We start from the raw sequence: 19,258 nt of genomic DNA, 5'->3' as shown, positions 1-19,258 counted from the left end.
GTATTAGGAAATGGCAAAGGTAAGCCTGCAGAGGTTTGGCCTGGAGGCTTCCATATTAAGTTAGCAAAGCAAGATTTGTATTTAAAAAGATAACTCGGGCAGCTATACAAAAAATGGATTCATAGGAAGATGAGACCGAGGTAGGAAAATCAAGACTGATGCTGTTGCTGTTTTGAGTGTGGGGTGGGGAAGGCAGGGGGTGGATTGATGGGCAATGAGAAGGTCAAAGAAGCAAAGATTCAGAACTAATGAGTCTCAGTTAACAGAGGGGAAGAAAATACCGCAATAAATTCTGGGTTTGGACCTGAGTGACCAGATCGCTGAGGAAAAAGAGGAAGATATAATTGGAGAAGATTTACACTAAAGCATAAACTGAATATGAAAGTATCTGAGAATTTTAAAACATCATTAGGTCTACTTATTCTGCAAGATCCTGGTGGCTGGAAAGATGAATAGAATTTCCCAGAGTAGCTAATATATAACGTGGGACAGATTTCCTACTTCAGCTTTTCAGATTTTCAGCCAATTTACAATTGGTTATTATGACTTAATCCATTTATCTTCCACATGAGGTTAGTTAACAGAAGCATTATGTTGTTCATCTAAGAGTCTGAAATAATTTTCCAGAAGTTCTTCCAAAGAAAATCTAAAAAGCCAAAACTCAACTTTAATTTTCTGAGTACTTTTTCTGCTTAAGCTTACGGAAATGAATTGCCTTTTCTAGGAAAAAACAGCAAGCATTGACACTTAAAAATTCAATTTACTATACAACTATTTCAGGTTGTTTTACCATGGGGCAGCAATTTCTCTTGCTTGAAAAATATCTTAGCCTAAATAGTATGGCAAAATGGACAGAATCATACTGCATATGAGATACAAATTATTTTTGGTTTTAAGAAATTCAATCATAAATACACCATCTTGAATTGAATTAGTCAAATAATAGTTCTGATTAATTTTTCACTTAATTCAAATTGTTTATATTAATTAAGTGAACTGACTGGATATCTGCCATCATATAGATACCATCCAAGAGGATGTCATCAAATAATGAATTAAACTGGGCACCTAGGTGGCTCGGTTGGCTAATCATCTGCTTTGGACTCAGGTCATGACCCCAGGATCCTGGGATTGATTCCTGCATTGGGCTCTCTGCTCAGCAGGGAGTCTGCTTCTCCCTCTGCCCCTCCTCCTGCTCATGCTCTCTCTCTTTCTAATGAATAAATAAAATCATTTAAATAATAATGTATTAAACCAAAACAATGCATGGCTCATGGCTCTAAGACTAAGAATAAAACGAAATCTGCCATTACTTCAGGGATATATTCTAGTTCAATAAAATGTGCAGATATAGTTAACGCGCTTTACACAGAACAGTGCTGCAACAAAATAATGGGCAGATTCCAAGTCGCCACTTTATGTGTATTATTCCTATTAGTAATATTTTTTAACATTAGTTAAGGTGCCATATAAATTATCATTTTTGCTACTACAATTTTATTATTTTCTCAGCCAGTACATAGTGAACATTTCTAGAAGGTATTTTTTCCCCAAATTATTGAACACCTCTTCTCAAATGTTGAACTCCTAGTCACCAAAAATTGTGGGCTCCTTGCCACCATCCCAAACTCTTCCTCTTTGGCTTCTGATTGTTCTGACCTCTGCAGGACACTACCCACCAGCACTAAGGACACCCAGCATGCTTCGTATCATTGTCTTCAACCCAATCTAGTATGATTTTCATAGTCCACGCAAAGCCACTGACAGTGTTTCTTGTCTATTCATGTTTCATTTGATTTGGTTTCAGGGATTTGATAAAGTATTACAGTTATATATGCAATAGAAACTATCTTAATTTCGAAGAAAAGTCTAGGGCCTTTGCAACAACAGAGAAGAATTATTTAGTACTTCTGGATTTTGAACAAAGAAATCATCACTATAAAGCACTAATAATGCATTTTTAGGTTTTTAGCCATCCATGGGTATCAGGACACCAGATACCAGTCAAAGATACCAGGAAACCATGAACCACAGAGGCATCCCTGTAGCAGGGCAATATTATGACTACAGAGACCTGTACCCACAGCGTTAATGCCTGGTGTAACTTAAGAAATCTGAAACCCATGGCGTTTAAAAAATGCTCTACATAAAGGCTAAAAGTCACTTTTCCCTAGTGTGTATAAGTAATGGAAATGAGTAGGACAAAGATTGGGAAACATATTTTTGTATGATAGGCGATTTGGGGCAAGTATATGGTTATATTTCCTTGCCTTAAACCAGTATTCGTGGAGGAAATGTATGTTTTTCTTCTGCAGATTGCAAATCATTAGCAAAGGCAGAACGTATTCATTTCCTAATAAAGATGTTTTTATCCAATATGACAGAGGGTGAACATTACATGAAAATTATTACAAATATTTCTATACATAGTAAGCATAATTGGAAAAAAAAAACAAGGCAAGTGGCAAAAGTTTTCTCTTTAATGAATTCTTTGGTTATACACAGGTCTTGAATGACATTAGTTCATGTACTACTAACTGGTTTTGCTGGTATCTCTTCTGTGCATCCCTTGATGACCAAGATGAAATTAGTTATCCTGGGTTATAGCTCATAGAACATATTTAATATGATTTACCTTGCTTTAATGTAAAATAATCACAGAAGGAAAATATATCTTTGGATCTGAGATAGCATGTATTATTGCAAAACTACTGCTGAGCATATCGCATAAACTTTTCATCCTTGTAAAAATAAAAACTCAGATGTTCTTCACAGGAAACATAAACAAAGCTGAAGTAGAAACTATACATCTTCCCATTACTCTTGACATGATGTTTTGCTTTCACTGGCTCATAGCTTCCTGAGTTAAATAAAGCATAAGGAAACATAATTAGTATGTCCTGATTATTCTATAACTTTCATCACTTTAGCAAAGCAAAAAGTGCTAGGAAGGAGTGATCCAAATCACTGCTGAAACTAACAGTATCTGTTTTCTAAATACTTGGGGGGAAAATGTTGATCAACTCTGAATATTTTTATTCTAATCAGTAAAGGAAATAAGCTACTGTGGATTTGTTCATATTCCCCAATATATGGGAGTATATGAGAATTTAAAGAAAGGAGAATCCAGAAAACCTAAGCGGGGGGGGGGGGGACTATGAAAAGTAGAAGGAACTAGCCCGTGGTGACAAATATATATACATATATATAGGTGGTACAGAAGATATATTTTTAGATTGGTTGCTACATGTTCTCTGATAGAAAAAAGGTGTCATTTATGTTTGTATAACTATATATTTTCTCCCATAATATTCTAAACAACTATATTCAAACCCTTAGTGAATGACTAGATCTCATATGAAACCAAAAAATGTAGCTGGGATAATAGTCTGTGTATAAGGAATTTTACCTTTTATTTAGAATATCATTTGGAGGGGTGCCTGGGTGGCTCAGTGGGTTAAAGCCTCGGCCTTCGGCTCAGGTCATGATCTCAGGGTCCTGGGATCGAGCCCCACATCAGGCTCTCCGCTCTGCTCAGCAGGGAACCTGCTTCCCTTCCTCTCTCTCTGCCTGCCTTTCTGCCTACTTGTGATCTCTGTCTTTCAAATAAATAAATAAAATCTTTAAAAAAGAAAAGAATATCACTTGGAAGTAACTTACATTTTTTCTGTGCCTGGGGGCATTATTTTCTATGCCGTTGCTATCGTCTGATTTCCTGTAAGGAAAACAAAAAGAAAATCACGAAGTATTTACACTGCACTAAATCAAGTCAAAACATCATCTATATCGTGGCCATCAGGTTAAAACATAAAAGTCAATAGAGATCATTAATTTTTCCTAAAAATGTTTTACTCATAATGTTGATATTGTTTTTCTAGCATTGCTTTAGAGAAGAACTGTTGCCACAGAGGACAGTGACCAGTCCTGTTTATTTTATGCAGAGGGAAAACGGCTTCTCCCCCAGCATGAATGAGACTTAGGTATATGGCCATAACTTGTGAGGAGTTTTGAGGCCGGCAAGATAACAGCCAAGCAGAAGTTCTGCCAGCATGTGAGATACAGGTGCTGTGATCTGACATGTTTATTACAGTGAATTAGAGGTTAAATGTGGTTGTCTATACAGTGCACATCGGGGCAAGACTACAAATGTGACCTTCAGATTCTTAAGACAAGAATGACTAAACTGGGTAACAAGAGTGCATAATGAACACCCTTCTAGGTTTTACGGGCAGGCCTGAGCTCATTAAGCTATCACCATTAGAAAGTAAATTCAACCACCTAATTCAAATTTGGGGGAGAAGCCAGCAGGTGAGCTTATATGGATTAAATATATGAGTGGATCAAATAAACGAATGAGCTCCTCATTGAAATATCTGAAGTTACAGGTTGTTTTGATGTTACACATTTAGCACTGCTTTTAAGATTTATTTTCATCAGGGAACTCTATGACTCTTCCTGACATCTAAACATATATGCATTATATAGAAAATGTAATGATAAATATATATATATTTATATTTATAGTATATATATATTTATATTTATAGTATTATTATACTATATTATATTCTATTATTTTATATAATTTTTAAAAAGATGTTATTTATTTATTTGTCAGAGAGAGAGAGCATAAGCAGGGGGAGCAGGAGAGGGAGAGGGAGAAGCAGACTTCCTGCTGAGGACTTGGTCCCAGGACCCTGGGATCATGACCTGAGTCGAAGGCAGATGCTTAACCAACTAAGCCACCCGGGTGTCCCTTTATACTATTAATATAGTATAAAATAGAAAGCATACTAATAATACTATCACATTATATACTATATATTATTATATTACACTATACTATATTATATATATAGTATATTAATATATTAATATATATTATATATTCTATCAAGAAAAATTTATCTCCTAACTAAAAATTTTAGAACCCCATGTTGGGTATAGGGATTACTTTAAAGAAAAAAAAGTGCATTGCTAACTAAAAATTCTAAAAGAACACTGGTAAAAAGGTTGCTGCATATGAGTTCATGTGCCCTTGATACTTGTATTAAATCTAAAGATATTGAAATAAGAAATAAACTAAAAACTTTAACACTCTAGTGCTGTCTGTGGAACAGTACCGGGTAGAGAATATTATGTACGCTATCCCATTTAAATCATTTCTACTGTAGATTGAATCAGTTTGGCATTCCTCCTAAGGAATTCTAGGAAAAAACCTTAAAAATATTTTTAAATTAGGATAAGCTACATAAATGAAAATTAAATTAAGATTTGGTAAGTCTACTCCATAGTGTTCTGGTGCTACCCTTTCAGGGTGTGTCTTAGACGAACCAGAATCCACCGAGACAGGAGCCGCCTCCAGATGTGACTGCAAGGGAATGAATGGCCAGAAACATTGGGAGAGCTGAGCTGGAAAACAGCATTTGAGCAAGGCTGTAACTGTTTGAAATATCTGAATGACTGTCTTATTTTTTATATGACTCCAAGTTTAAGAATGGGAATCAGTACCTGGGAATCAAAAAGATGAAACATTCAAAGCACCATAAACTGAATGTCCAAGTTCACCAGAAAGAGGTGCAGCTTCCTTCCAACTCTAAGAGTTGATGCCAAGACAACATTGTTTGTTTCTCCTATCGGAGGTTACAGAACTCCTGATAGATGACCTGACTGTAGAAGCTCATATTTTGTTGATTTATTTTACCTGCGATATGTGAACTGAATAAAAATAACTATGTGACTAATGTCTACAAATCTCTAAATGATAGCTGGCCACCCCACTCCTGCTCTTTGCCCATGGCTAGAGACCACACTCAGAACCTGTGCTGGCCGTTTGAAGATAAACTCCAGGTGCCATTCTGTGTTGGTTAAATTGGCTCAGACCTTCCGTTTCCTATGTTTCTTCCAGCTTCTTTAACCTGATCTCCTTTTCCTGGTCCAACCCTCAGCTACGTTACTCAGACTTGAATCCCAGTCTCACGCAGCTCCATCTCTGGATTCCACGCTCAATCCTCTGCCGAGAGGAACTAGTCTAGTCACTCCCATCTTCACCAAACTGAATTATACCCCAGATAATTTTCTTCTCAGCCCTCCTCATGTTCCACTCTGAACAAAGCGGCTGTCAAGTGAACCTGGGACACAATATGTTTTCTTTCAAAACACATAAAAGACTTAAGAGACTTAAAATCAGGGATAGACATTTTAAAGAAATCCAGATGTCCAGGTACCAATCCCAGAGGTTCTGATCCAGGAGATCCAGTAAATTCTGAGTAACTGTATTTTTAAAGACCATCCTAAGTGACCAAAAATATAGCCAGGGTTAAGAATTACTGACTTATACAAATAATACTTCCTTATGATTATTGAACACCCCTGTGCATCAAAGCCTATGCTAAGCATATTTACATACAGAGTATCATTTAATCCAAAAGACTTATAAAGCAAATACTATAATTAAAGTCATTTTGTTGCAGGCAAAATTGAAGCACAGAGAGGTAAAAAGTGAATGAATGGTAGAGGGGGGATCCTAATGTAGACAGGTAAACTCCACATGCCTCTCTTCAACATAGAGGTATACAAAAAATAACACACACATAATATACTCTTGTGGTTTTGTCCTAATAGCAAACTTTTTTTTTTTTAAATTTAAATTCAATTAGCCAGGGCGCCTGGGTAGCTCCAGTCAATTAAGCATCTGCCTTCGGGCTCAGGTCATGGTCCTAGGGTCTCTGCCTCTACCCGCCTCCCCTTGGTTCTCTCTCTCTGTCTTCTCTTTCTCAAATAAATATGCAAAATCTTAAAATAAATAAATAAATTCAGCTAGCCAACATATAGGACATCATTTGTTTTAGATATAGACTTCAGGGGCGCCTGGGTGGCTCAGTGGGTTAAAGCCTCTGCTTTCGGCTCGGGTTGTGATCCCGGGGTCCTGGGATCAAGCCCCACGTCGGGCTCTCTGCTCAGCGAGGAGCCTGCTTCCCCCCCTCTCTCTCTGCCTGCCTCTCTGCCTACTTGTGATCTCTCTCTGTCAAGTGGATAAGTAAAATCTTAAAAAAAAAAAAAAAGATATAGACTTCAACAACTCATCAGTTCCATAGAACACCCAGTGTTCATCACATCACGTGCCCTCCTTAATGCCCATCCCCCAGTTACCCCTCCTCCCACCCCCCTCCCGTTCTGGCAACCCTCGGTTTGTATCCTATAGTTAAGAGTCTCTCATGGTGGGGTGCCTGGGTGGCTCAGATGGTTAAGCATCTGCCTTCGGCTCAGGTCACGATCCTGGGGTCCAGGGACTGAGTCCTGAATGGGGCTCCCTGCTCAATGGGGAGCCTGCTTCTCCCTCTGCCTCTCTCTCTGTCCCTCATGAATAAATAAATAAACTCTTAAAAAAAAAAAAGAGGCTCTCATGGTTTGTCTCCGTTTCTGACTTCTTTCCATTCAGTTTTCCCTCCCTGTCCCTATGATCCTCTGTGCTAGTCCTTATATTCCACATATGAATGAAACCATATGATAATTGTCTTTCTCTGATTGACTTATTTCACCCAGCATAATACCCTGCAGTTCAATCCACGGTGATGTAAATGGTAAGATGTCACCTCTCTGATGGCTGAGGAATGTTCCATTGACTATATATACCACATCTTCATCCATTCCTCTGTCAATGGACAGAGGTAGTTTGGCTATTGCTGCTATAAACACTGGAGGGCAGATGCCCCTTCCAATCATTGCCTCTGTATCTTTGGAGTAAATACCTAGTCTAACCACAAACTTTTTATTCAAATCCATATTTATCTGTATTTTACTCAAGTGAAAATTAATCTGTAAAAGTTATACTTACAACTGTTCAACTTGTTCAAATTCTTTCCCATCATCTGTATAACAAAATAGGAATTCATTAAGATTGGTTCATTATTCTTATGGAGCATGTATGTTGAATTCAACGTTCCCCATGTTAAGAATGCAATGTGTGGTTTCCCTCTTTGGAATGAGAGAGACATACAACGTGAGATGCCGCACGTCCATCACATTTTCCTTCCCTGCTCTCCAGACCTTACCTGCAATTTTGATCGAGCATAGTCTAGTGCCTGCAATTTTCAAAATCAGACTGATTGACCTGTATTTCTTTAAGTTACTAAAAATCTCGTACAAAATCAGAAAAGAATACAGAATGTAAGATAACTTTTCTTAGGGGACTATTGGTTTCTCAACCTGCAGTCTATCAAGCACATGCTACAAAAACAGAACTGACCAGACAATGTCTCTCTTATGAGAACTCCAGAATGTTTGATAAAATATCTTTAAGTGAGTTATCTAAGGAAAAGACTGTTTGTCTTTGAGATCTTTTACGTTAAGCTATCATGGAATCTTCTAATATCCTAATACCAAAGCATGTATCACCTATTTCGTGTTTAGGTACCAGTAACACCAAAAAAAAGGAGAAAAAGTATATTTTCATACTAAAATTTCTTAAGAAGTTGAAACAAAGACCGTCAATATAAGCTCACAGCACTGTCACCATTAATGTTAAATGAATACCACTCCAAATAACAGAAGTTAGATATTTCCCTCAAACTCTAAAGCCATTATAATATATTAAATCTAAACATAAGAACATTATCTAAAAAAGGAAATCTTACCTGTATGCATCTTTTTCTTTTGGGTGTGCATTTCACAAAACAGAATAATAGCCACTAAAAGAATAACTTCAACAACTATTCCAAGAAATGGTTTGAGGGGCACCAAATAACTTATCACAACCAGTTCAACACTTTCTTGGCTCTCGCCCAACTGGAACATTGCATGGCACCAATAAGATCCTTTATCGTCTTCTGAAAGCTGCATTATCTTAAGCCTTGTTTCATTCGCGTTTGTTCCATTGATTGCATACTTATCATTCATGTGAACATCAAGAGGAACCTAATACAAGAAAACATCAAAATGCATTCCTATCATATTGCATAAAAGACACACGTCCTAAATGATCGAGTTCTGAGCAAAAGCTGTAAGGCATAGTAAAGTTTATGAGAAGTTTACATAACAGAGTCTAAGAGCTTCATCTCCCAAAGGTAGCAAAGGGAAGGAGTATTTTCAGTGCTAAGTACTCCTTGTTTGAAACTATAGTGTAGAGCATCGCAGGTAAATATTCGAATCAAAGATACAGAAAAATCCCAGCCCTCTGGGTTTCTCGATCTAATCCCGACTAGCTGTTCAAACTACTTCCTCCTTCACAAGAGCAGGCACACATCAAATCAACTCCTGAATTAATGAATGAATGAAGCTATTAGATGTGTTCATTCCTACAAAGGAAGATCACTGGCTCCTGGCACTGGGAGTTCCTCAGACTGGAAATGAGGATGAAATCTCCAGGCCCGTGAGGCTGGTGGAGCGGGAATGGTAGAAATCCACTGTGAGCCCGGATCTGTGGTCTTCTGCACACCTGTCTTCTCGTATCTGAGTTTCTTTCTTTCTCAAGTAAGCTGCCTCCTGAGATTCACTGGATTTTCCCCAGCCTCTTCAGAGGCATACTAAGCTTTTGGGAGCTGAGTTATTTAATCCGTTTAAATTAAAACTTATTCTCAGGCTATTTGATGCTTTCACTGTGCTGTCACTCAGCAGCACTGCTCAATAAATGCTGATCTGCATACAAATATTCTTGGAGGTTTTCGGATGAAGGATAGTCTGTGAGTTTATTATTTGCCTTCCCCGCCGACAAATTAAAGTGACCTGGCTCCCTGTGCCCAGCCACTGTCTGAGATGCTTGTTCAAGTGTACCCTCTCTAACTCGGAGCTGATACCTCAAAGCCATGCATGTTTCGCAGGCACCCCAGGTGATTCGGAGGCATCACCTCCGAATGGTTAGTCTCCATTTTGAAAAAAACACTTGACTTAACGTTGTAACCTGTTCTCACAGCCCTACACTTTCCTCACATCTCAATATGACTCATGCTTAGGGCCAAATGGAGAGCAAATTAGGACAGCAAATGGAGAGAAACACAGACCACATTATAAGAGTTTAATACAATTAGATTTAGGTTTTTTTTTTTTTTGCACAGTATCACATATAAACAAATAAATTGGGCTTATTTCAAGCCACTACAAATGATATTTATCATTATAAATTCACATATATGTTTGTTAATATTTACCTACTTAAAATGATTGCCTTTCCTAATCATCAATAAGAAATGAAGCAGAAATATTAAGGATTTAGGTCTGTTCCTAAGTGATTTGGAGATTTCTTTGAACACTCAAACCAGCGTTACCACAGGATCAGTCACTCTCCCTTTTAAGTCTCTTCCTCTGGTCCCTTCAACGGTGTATGGCATTATCAATTTTGTCTAAGGAACCTACTATTTCCTTGTAAGATCTACACAGTCTCATACTGTCTGTCCCTCCTAGAATTATAGCTTGCCATTGCAGGACTTTAATTTCAATGCTCATTAGTACCAAAGCAATAGACAGGTGTCCTGTGAAAGACAATGTCCTTAATTTCCCTGCTATTAGAAGCTCTTTGGGAGGAAGAAAGAAAGTGAGGAATGATTTTCTGAATACTCATGATTTTCTTATTATTTCTTATTATTATTTCTTATTATTCTTAGCTCTTTGAATAGCCATTAATTCTTTAGTGGGAGTGTAAAGTATTTGGCCTCCCTTTGGATTCTGGAAGGCCAAAAGAGGCCAATGACACTTACTGAAAGAACCCAAGACCTAGGTTTAAGTTAGCAAATTTTCATTCTTTTCTCAAATGTCATCATTGTATTAAATTCTTTCACAAATGTTTCCAGAGTCAGAAGTTGGAAAATAAACCTACCTTTTTTTTTTCTAGATACTTTCATGGAATGATAAGAAAAAAGAATGTTTTTGTTAGGGTTATTTCTAAACTCATCAACTAAAAATGAATGATAACTTCCTTTCAAAAAATTTAAGTAAGTTGCTAAATCTAAAAAACAAAGTACTGGTTAATAACACATTAAGAGTCTCTTCAGATGTGTAACATAAGACGCTAAAAACATGAAAGGTAGGACAACTCCACGGTTCTTGCTTCATGAAGACATACTAAATAATAAGATAATGGAAGTACAAATAGTCCTAGGAATTCTGAGTCTGTTAATAATATTATTTATGAAATAAAATTTAAAATTTAAAATTATAAATAAAATTTATAAATTCATTTATAAATAAATGAATTTTGTTTTCTTCAAATCACAGAAATATGATCTTACCTGTACACTCCTATTACCACTGTACCAGGTCCAATTTAAAGGAGCACAGTGTTGGCATTTACACACCAAGACAACGGAATCCCCCACGTAAGTGATCAATGGTTTGTTTTTTCTTTGAACTTCAGGGACTAAGAAAAATTTAGAGAAATATATGTTAATGTAAGAGTTTGAATAGGGACATGTATTAAAATTGAAGACAAATTCCCCTTCCATGTTCTCATCAGCATGATTTTCTTTATATAATTTTAATTTCATATAATGTGAAACTTTTTTTTTAATTGGGAGTATAGTTGGCACACAGTATTGCATTAGTTCCAGGTGTACAGCATAGCGGTCTACATGTTAAGCTCACCACACAGGTACCTACTATCTATCACCATGAAACACTATTATAATATCATAGACCTTATTCCCTGTGCTATAGCTTTCATCCCCCGACTTATCCATGCTGTAACTGGAGTCCCCTACCTCCACTGCCCTTTACCCATTTTGTCATTTCCCCCACCAGACCACACCCCCTGGCAACCACAGGTTTGTTGTCTCTATGACTCTTTTTCTCCTGTTTTTGTTTATTTGTTTTGGATGATAAATTTCCTAAGAAAGTTTGAGGTAGGTGCCATTAGTAACAGAATAAAAATGACCACTGAATTTAGAAAAATTAAGTTTTAAGGATATGAATAACTTGGTAAAGAAAATTAAAACATCAGAACATAAGCAAAGCAATGAAAGCATTCCAGCCAAACTCCATCGTGGAATCAGTTTCTTCTCACTGAACTCAAAGGATATATTATTGAATGTGCACTTATACTGGAGGTGTAGGCTGACCAATGAAGGTTATTTTTACTTTTTTTCTTTTATTCATTTTAGCAAGTTTTTGGTTTTATGTTTTGTTTTTCCTTTTTTTATTTGGCAACAGAGAGAAAGTATAAAGTCATGTATGAATTTTTAATGCTCTATTGACAAATTTTATAAATACTGCTTGATATTCCCTTGTTATCCTGTATTTATATTTTGTTTTGGGATAGGCCAGGGTAGAAATACAAAGATTGGTTTGAAGTACTAAAGTTAGATTTCTAGATTGAATACATTTTCTAAGTGATCTTGGTTTTGTACTACCCAAAGATAATTGGCATTTGCTGGATAAATCATAAAGATGAGGAAAGGGGAAATAGTTGGTAATCATGAGAAAAGAAATCCTGACTTGTATAACTACCATGGAAGTGTTAACATAGGTTGGAGAATAGGATTTCTTTATGAGTTCTGTCCTCAGGTGATTAAGGTTACAATGATCGGTGTGGGCAGTCTAATGTGCCTAATGGGAAGCCATAGTCTATTAAGTATCTGTCTTCAGCTCAGGTCATGATCTCCAGGGTTGGGCTCCCTGATCAGCGGGGAGTCTGCTTCTCCCTCTTCCTCTGCCCCTCCACACCCCCTACTTGTGCACGCATTCTCTCTCTCTCTCTCTCAAATAAATAAATAAAATCTTTTAAAAATAAATAAATAAAATGTGCCTAAATACAACTGCACATATCACCCTCTCCTTCATCAAGGCTGCTGACCAGCTGGGTGTTGAATGAGGCAGTGCTAATAAAAAGAGACACAAATAAGAGGAAGGTATGTCACCCATGTCAGCATTAGTGATTCAAGTAATTCATACGAAAGATAACAGAGCAATCTATAAATCAGTTATCACACTTTACATAACCAAGGAAACATGTTTCTATGGAACTCAATGGTCTACAATTTTAAATCAACTAAAGCTGTGAACTGCCAATCAAAATTTATAATCACCAACTAATACTTCATAAACCTAGTCAGCTATCACTAGGGCACTCCTGAGAGAGGAGAGAATTAATACATGTGACTGTCTTTATCTAAGACATCTCAGCCAGAAGATATTCTGAGCATTCCTTTTGACTGAGGCCACCAGTGTCCCACATTCTGATCGGTCACCAACAGGCTGAAGGATATTTAGTTAATATGTGGTTAATATGTGTCCATTTCAAGTGTCAGGTCATTAAGTGTTGGAAGGAAGTCAGCACAATGTGGCCATGATATGACCAAGAATTGATTTGGGTCCAGGAAGTACATATACTCAAATTACAGTTTCAGTGTTACTAACGTTGAGGACTTCAGTAGGTCATAACCCATCCTACCATGTTGTTGTAAAGGATTAAGTATGAGATCATAATAAATAAAGTGTTTGGTGCAAAGTAAACACCACAAAGTTTTGATCATGTACTGGTACAGCTTTTCTTAACTGACCTCCCTTGAAATTTGTAATGCCCACAGCCTTATTACCTAGTGGTCATGAGCCAGCTTACTAGGATAGATCATTATCATGTGCGAGAATGATTTCTAGGTCAGCTGGTCATGTGGAACAGAGAGGAAATAAGATTTAGAATAAAAAAAAAAGAGAACTGGAAATTCATCTGAATACATCTCAGAACTGTAGAAACACATAAAAACCCCCACAACGTGGGAAAGGCTCCACACTGAATCCTTTATAGACCACCCAGCCCATGTGAGAAAGGAGACCAAAAGAGTAAAATGATGAAAAATTCAAGGGGATGAATTTACAGGAGACAAGGCCCCAAAGAATGAAAAAACAGAGGAGCTTTGAGATCCTTTAATAACATCAATTAAAGAACTTTGTGAGGCTGTGAAACAAATTCTACTGCTTGAAACACACCTTCATGTACTTGGTGAAAGCAGCTGAGTAAGATTTTTGTGTAAGGATTACAATTTCAGCATAAATTAAAAACAATTTAAATCAGGGCACCTCATTATTTCTCCTTACCATAACAAGAAATTAAATTGGTTAAAAAGTTAAAAAGAAAATCTTGCTTTCAGACTAATGTATATAGAGCAGAAGAAACACGTGGAATGATAACTTTACATATTACATAAAAATCTAAGAATAAAAAGGGCCCGCTCACCACATACTGGTGTTTTGGTTTTGTTTTTTTTTTTTTTTTTTTGACAGAGAGAGAGATCACAAGTAGGCAGAAAGTCAGGCAGAGGGAAAGGGGGAAGCAGGCTCTCTGCTCAGCAGGAATGCTGAAGCAGATGCGGGGCTCGATCCCAGGACCCTAAGATCATGACCTGAGCTGAAGACAGCGGCTTAATCCACTGAGCCACCCAGGCACCCCCACATACTGGTTTTAACAAGAAAAAGGAGAATAAAGCAACTGGTACTTTGACATAATCTATGAGTGAAATTTTAAAATAAGAAAATAATTGCTATCCACATGCATTTTTAAAATAACAATAAAGATGGTGTCTCTCATGTATGTGTTCTCCCTATTAACTCAAACTACTTTTGTTCAGTTTCTTCAGCCTGTGACTACTGGCCTCTGGGCTCATCTGGGAACCCAGACAGCAGTCTATTGCAGGCAAATAACCAATATAGGAAAACTGGAAGCAACTCTAGGATCCAAGAGAATAGGATGACCATCTGTCTTGATATTAACGTAACTACATTTTAAGTTCTTGAGGAACAAGACAATAAATTTCAGCATCAGAACATTGTAGGTCTAAATTATGCTGAACCATAGTACATTTCATTCTGTTTCCTTTTCTTTTTTATTTACATTTATTTACATTATTATATTAATATTATATATTTTTATATTATATTATATATTATTTATCACTATAATATTATATATTTTTATATATTTATTTGACAGAAAGGGAGAGGGAGAAAGAGGCTCCCCGCTGAGCAAGGAGCTAGATGCGGGACTCAATTCAAGGACCCCAAGATCATGATCTGAGCTGAAGGCAAACACTTAACTGACTAAGCCCCCCAGGGGCTCCCCATTCTGTTTTTTTCTTACGGTAGATCCTCTTTCCTCACTAGACACTGGAGGTAGGGGGAGGGGAGGCTGAGCAGCAGCCTGTGGAATGAAGTCCCCAGTGACCTCACCAGAAATTCTCTCCTCTCATTCAGCCCTCAAGGTTTTCCAGTCTTAGAGAGGAGGATTATCCTGGATTAGTCATGGTCCCGGGCGCTGATTGGGCCCTGTTTTCTAGGGATAGAAATCTGGGGTATAAATAACTCAGCCTCATGTTCAGCATATTTTTCCTGGCTCAGGAGGGTGTTATCCTCGCGTTCAGTGGAGTAAAGACCTAACTGACCTTGGGCTGTGAAGAAATCCATGGCTCTGCTTTGGCTTAAGGTTAGTACAACCTCACTGAGGAGAAAGAAGCCTTCTGTATGGCAAAGGCTTCCAAGAATTTCAGCAACATTTGTGGCCAAGGCTGGTTAACAAAAAAATGTGACTTCGCCTTAGTGTCCTTTTTTGGTGTGTGTTTCTTTACTTGAGATTTTGTTGGGAAAAGGAATGATCAGACAGAGTGAGAAGGAAGTTATTTCGAGGGCCTCCTGACAGAACACTGTGAGTCTATCAGTTCAACACCACACTGTAGCCATACTTCATTCCAATATGCGCAACACCTGGTGTGGCTTTATTGTAAATGAAGTATGAGAACACAAAAGCTCCCGGAAAGGTCAACCCTACTTCAGGGGAGGCCTCCACTGAAAACATGCACATTAAGCAGAGATTCAAACTTGGCTAAAGTAAGGATTCTTTTCTGAAGCCACAAGGTTCCTTCCAAACCTCAGCTGAAGCAGAACCACACTTCCTGAGTTCCATGTGAAAAGGTGGACATTAACTACTGCTCTGCTGCACTTTATATGGCTGATAATAGCAGTATGGATCTAAACTATAAAATGCACCAAGGTCAGGAAACTCTAGTTTGTTGGAACTTTTCCAGAGGTCACAGTTGGTTCTGGGCTGCTACTTAATGTTTGGAAATATTTATGCAAAGAAGGACAACGATACAGTATTTTAATGTGTGCTGTTGACTTTTTGAAACTTTGGATAAGGCAGGACCCCTGAGAGTCTTGGGATTGGTAGAATCCAAGTTTGAAGATGCTGAATTGCTGATTCAAACTAGTGTCCGGATGGGGCCCAGGATCTGCCTGGTGATAGTAAAAGCCCTATGGAGTTGTAAACTTAGAGATTTATATCATGAACTACGAAAAAAATCAGCCTGGGTCATTTTTGGCTCAAGGACATTTAGGAATCACCAAATTAGGAAAAGACTCTTCCACATAGTCAAAGACAGCTAACTAGACATCAACACTGGGGTTTAAAACTGAAGTTCCAACCGATTCTACATAGTACTATTCCATACTCCTTCTCCTTGGATACGGAGACAGACGGCCAGGCCAAGAAAGGTTTCACAGCACTTGATGCCATCAAAATCTCATCCTTCACCAGCTAAATTTCTGCATCTTTCTACTAGGAGATTTTAACACTGATGAATGTTATAGAAGTTTTCAGCAACCATGTCAGAAGAGTTGACCAGCTACTGAGAAACATGGGGCCCACCACTCATCCTTCTTGAATGAAAAGTAATCACCAACATGTTAGTACCTGCCAGTTTCCAGTGTGACTTTTGCTCTCTCTCTGGGACCTAGCATCAACAGTCAAACCCACAAAGTCAGCAGGTTTTTTTGCATTGTACTAATCAGTGATGCTGAGGCCCTTTTACAATCTCTAGTAATAAATCAACCAGCTCCCAAAAAGGCACACGTAGGGGCTCTGCTGATGAATTATTCCAAGGACTCAGGCTCATGCACTAGTTGACTCATATAGTCAATAGCAAAATGGGTTATTCTTGGCTGAACTTAAAATAGAGGATAAAAAAGGCTTTCAACCACACTCAGTTGTAGGATTGCTAAGGAAAACTAAGCCTTCTTTTTAGGAAAACCCATTAGCAAGCCATGTGGAGATATAATAGGATATTTATAAAAATAGATGCCATCCTATAAGCCTTACAGATCTAATTAAATAATAACTATAATAGGAACTCTTCTGCAGCTGCCTTTAAGTTGTAATCAAATGAAATTATTTCTCCAAGCAATATTCAATTTAGATGAGTTACAGGAAATTATGATTTTATGAAAGATCTAGAAAGGTCCAACTTATTAATTTTATAAATGTCTTTGAGACATAACGCATACTTAAAAGTTACACAAATGTTAAGTGGGGATTAAAAAGTAATAAACAGGGGTGCCTGGGTGGCTCAGTGGGTTAAAGCCTCTGCCTTCGGCTCAGGTCGTGATCTCAGGGTCCTGGGATCGAGCCCCGCATCGGGCTCTCTGCTCAGTAGAGAGTCTGTTTCCTCCTCTCTCTCTGCCTACTTGTGAACTCTGTCAAACAAACAAACAAACAAACAAACTAATAAACTGAACTAAAGTACTTTTTTAAAAAACTATAAAAAGGAAAAAAAAAACAGTAAATATTCAGTGGCTATTTGCAATCCTCAAGCATTTGATTTCAAACCCAAGCTTTGTGCTGGTGCTCCTGACGCCAGCCAGAATCCGCCTGGTCATCTCAAAATAGATATGGAGTCAAGAGGCTTTCTCCAAGTCCACATGGCATGAAATGTATTGGCATATTGAAAAGTAAAATGTTTCTGTTAATCTTCACATTAGAGGCAGGACCGATGAGTGCCAAATAATAATTTAAGTAATTTATTATAAGAGAGCAAATAGGAAAAACACATAGTATATTCAATATTTAAACTGTGAACAGGTGTAATTAGTACCTATTTCTAGAAAACAGTCCTACTTAGATGGCAGGAAAAAACAATTTTTCTTTTTTTTTATTTTTTTTTAGAGATTTTATTTATTTGACACAGAGAGAGCGAGAGCACAAGCAGGTAGAGAGGCAGGCAGAGGGAGAGGGAGAAGCAGGCTCCCTGCTGAGCAGAGAGCTGGACTCAGGGCTCCAACCCAGGACCCTGGGATCACGACTTGAGCCAAAGGCAGATGCTTAACCAACTGAGCCAACAAGGCACCCCTGAAAAAGACCATTTTTAAAAACTGAATCTCTGGAATCACTTTAGGCCTCAAGATTTGATGAAGATTCCCTCAAAACCTACAGAACTTCTTTACCTATTGAAAGGACACTCAATAAAATGCTTAATAGAAGACTATGTATTTGTGCAGGTGTTTAATATCTTTTTAGCTCATTAAGAAGGAAAGAAAGAAGGGAAGAGGGGGGAGGAGTGGGAGGGAAGGAAGGAAAGAAAAAGACCAGGGAAAGAAGAGAAGAAGGTTAGGAAACGTACGGTGCATCTGCCCTCCACGAAATTAAATTACGCGAGGAAAGGAGGTTAAGAGAGGATGCACATGATCAAAATGATCGAAGGATGGGAATAGTTTCTGCCTTCGCAGAGACCAAATTGCATAAACACAAGGATTTATTATATTTGCCAAGGAGGAACATTTACAGAGCCAAGTGAAGGAAATGAGTCTGTGAGAACGGAGGGAAGGCAGGGAGCCATATAGGAGCGAACCACCTTAAATCATGATCCTGTTGAAGCAGGCTATTCTGCTCTTGATAGGGCCTTGGAGACAATACCCGTATTTTGTCAGGGCGGCTAGCCAGACCTCACAATTTTCCAGAAAAGTAGAGAACAATTTCTCATGTACCTTGGGAAATACACATAATGTGAAGCAAAGCCCAGAATAGTTAATGTGGCAATAGACCACATTTCCCAGATACCAGCCTCGACACTGTGGTTCACTAATCTATCACAGAAGAGGGGTTTTTTATGAAGATAAGTGCCCAACTCAGTGACTAGTCTTTATTATGAGACTGAGACCTTTACAGTTCTGGTCTAATGAGAGGAAGAGTAAAATATTCTGATTTTACTTTTTCTCGTTCCACAGGGAGGAGCTATGGATCGCATTCTGGGTTTTGTCCTCATTGGAAGAGACCAAAAACAGGCAACCTTTGTGCATCTCCGTATTATTTTTAAATTTTATGGCTCCCTAAAACCCCCAAGTCCCAGACCCAATGGTATAGAACACCAAAGCACAGTCTCACAGCCTAGGGGTACAGTAAGTCAGACACCTAAAGAGACAGTATATAGGGACGCCTGGGTGGCTCAGTTGGTTAAGCAGCTGCCTTCGGCTCAGGTCATGATCCCAGCGTCCTGGGATCGAGTCCCACATC

At 38.0% G+C, this 19,258-nt stretch overlaps 1 protein-coding gene across 2 annotated transcripts in view; it reads right to left on the bottom strand.

Annotated features, from left to right (window-relative positions):
- Positions 1 to 2,575: 2,575 nt before the first annotated feature.
- Positions 2,576 to 19,258, bottom strand: part of EMB (embigin) — a 46,345-nt gene continuing 29,662 nt past the window's right edge. For both annotated transcript variants that reach the window (XM_032337444.1, XM_032337443.1), the window contains 5 exons: positions 11,223 to 11,350; positions 8,637 to 8,916; positions 7,838 to 7,871; positions 3,661 to 3,715; positions 2,576 to 2,860 (listed from right to left, as the gene is read on the bottom strand). In XM_032337444.1, the coding sequence (XP_032193335.1) occupies positions 2,843 to 2,860; positions 3,661 to 3,715; positions 7,838 to 7,871; positions 8,637 to 8,916; positions 11,223 to 11,350 (515 nt within the window). In that variant the 3' untranslated portion in view covers positions 2,576 to 2,842. The remainder of the gene's footprint in view (positions 2,861 to 3,660; positions 3,716 to 7,837; positions 7,872 to 8,636; positions 8,917 to 11,222; positions 11,351 to 19,258) is intronic.

The sequence above is a fragment of the Mustela erminea genome, chromosome 3 (genome assembly GCF_009829155.1).
Source record: "Mustela erminea isolate mMusErm1 chromosome 3, mMusErm1.Pri, whole genome shotgun sequence".
NCBI lineage: Eukaryota > Metazoa > Chordata > Mammalia > Carnivora > Mustelidae > Mustela > Mustela erminea.
This window is presented reverse-complemented; position numbering and strand designations above follow the sequence as displayed.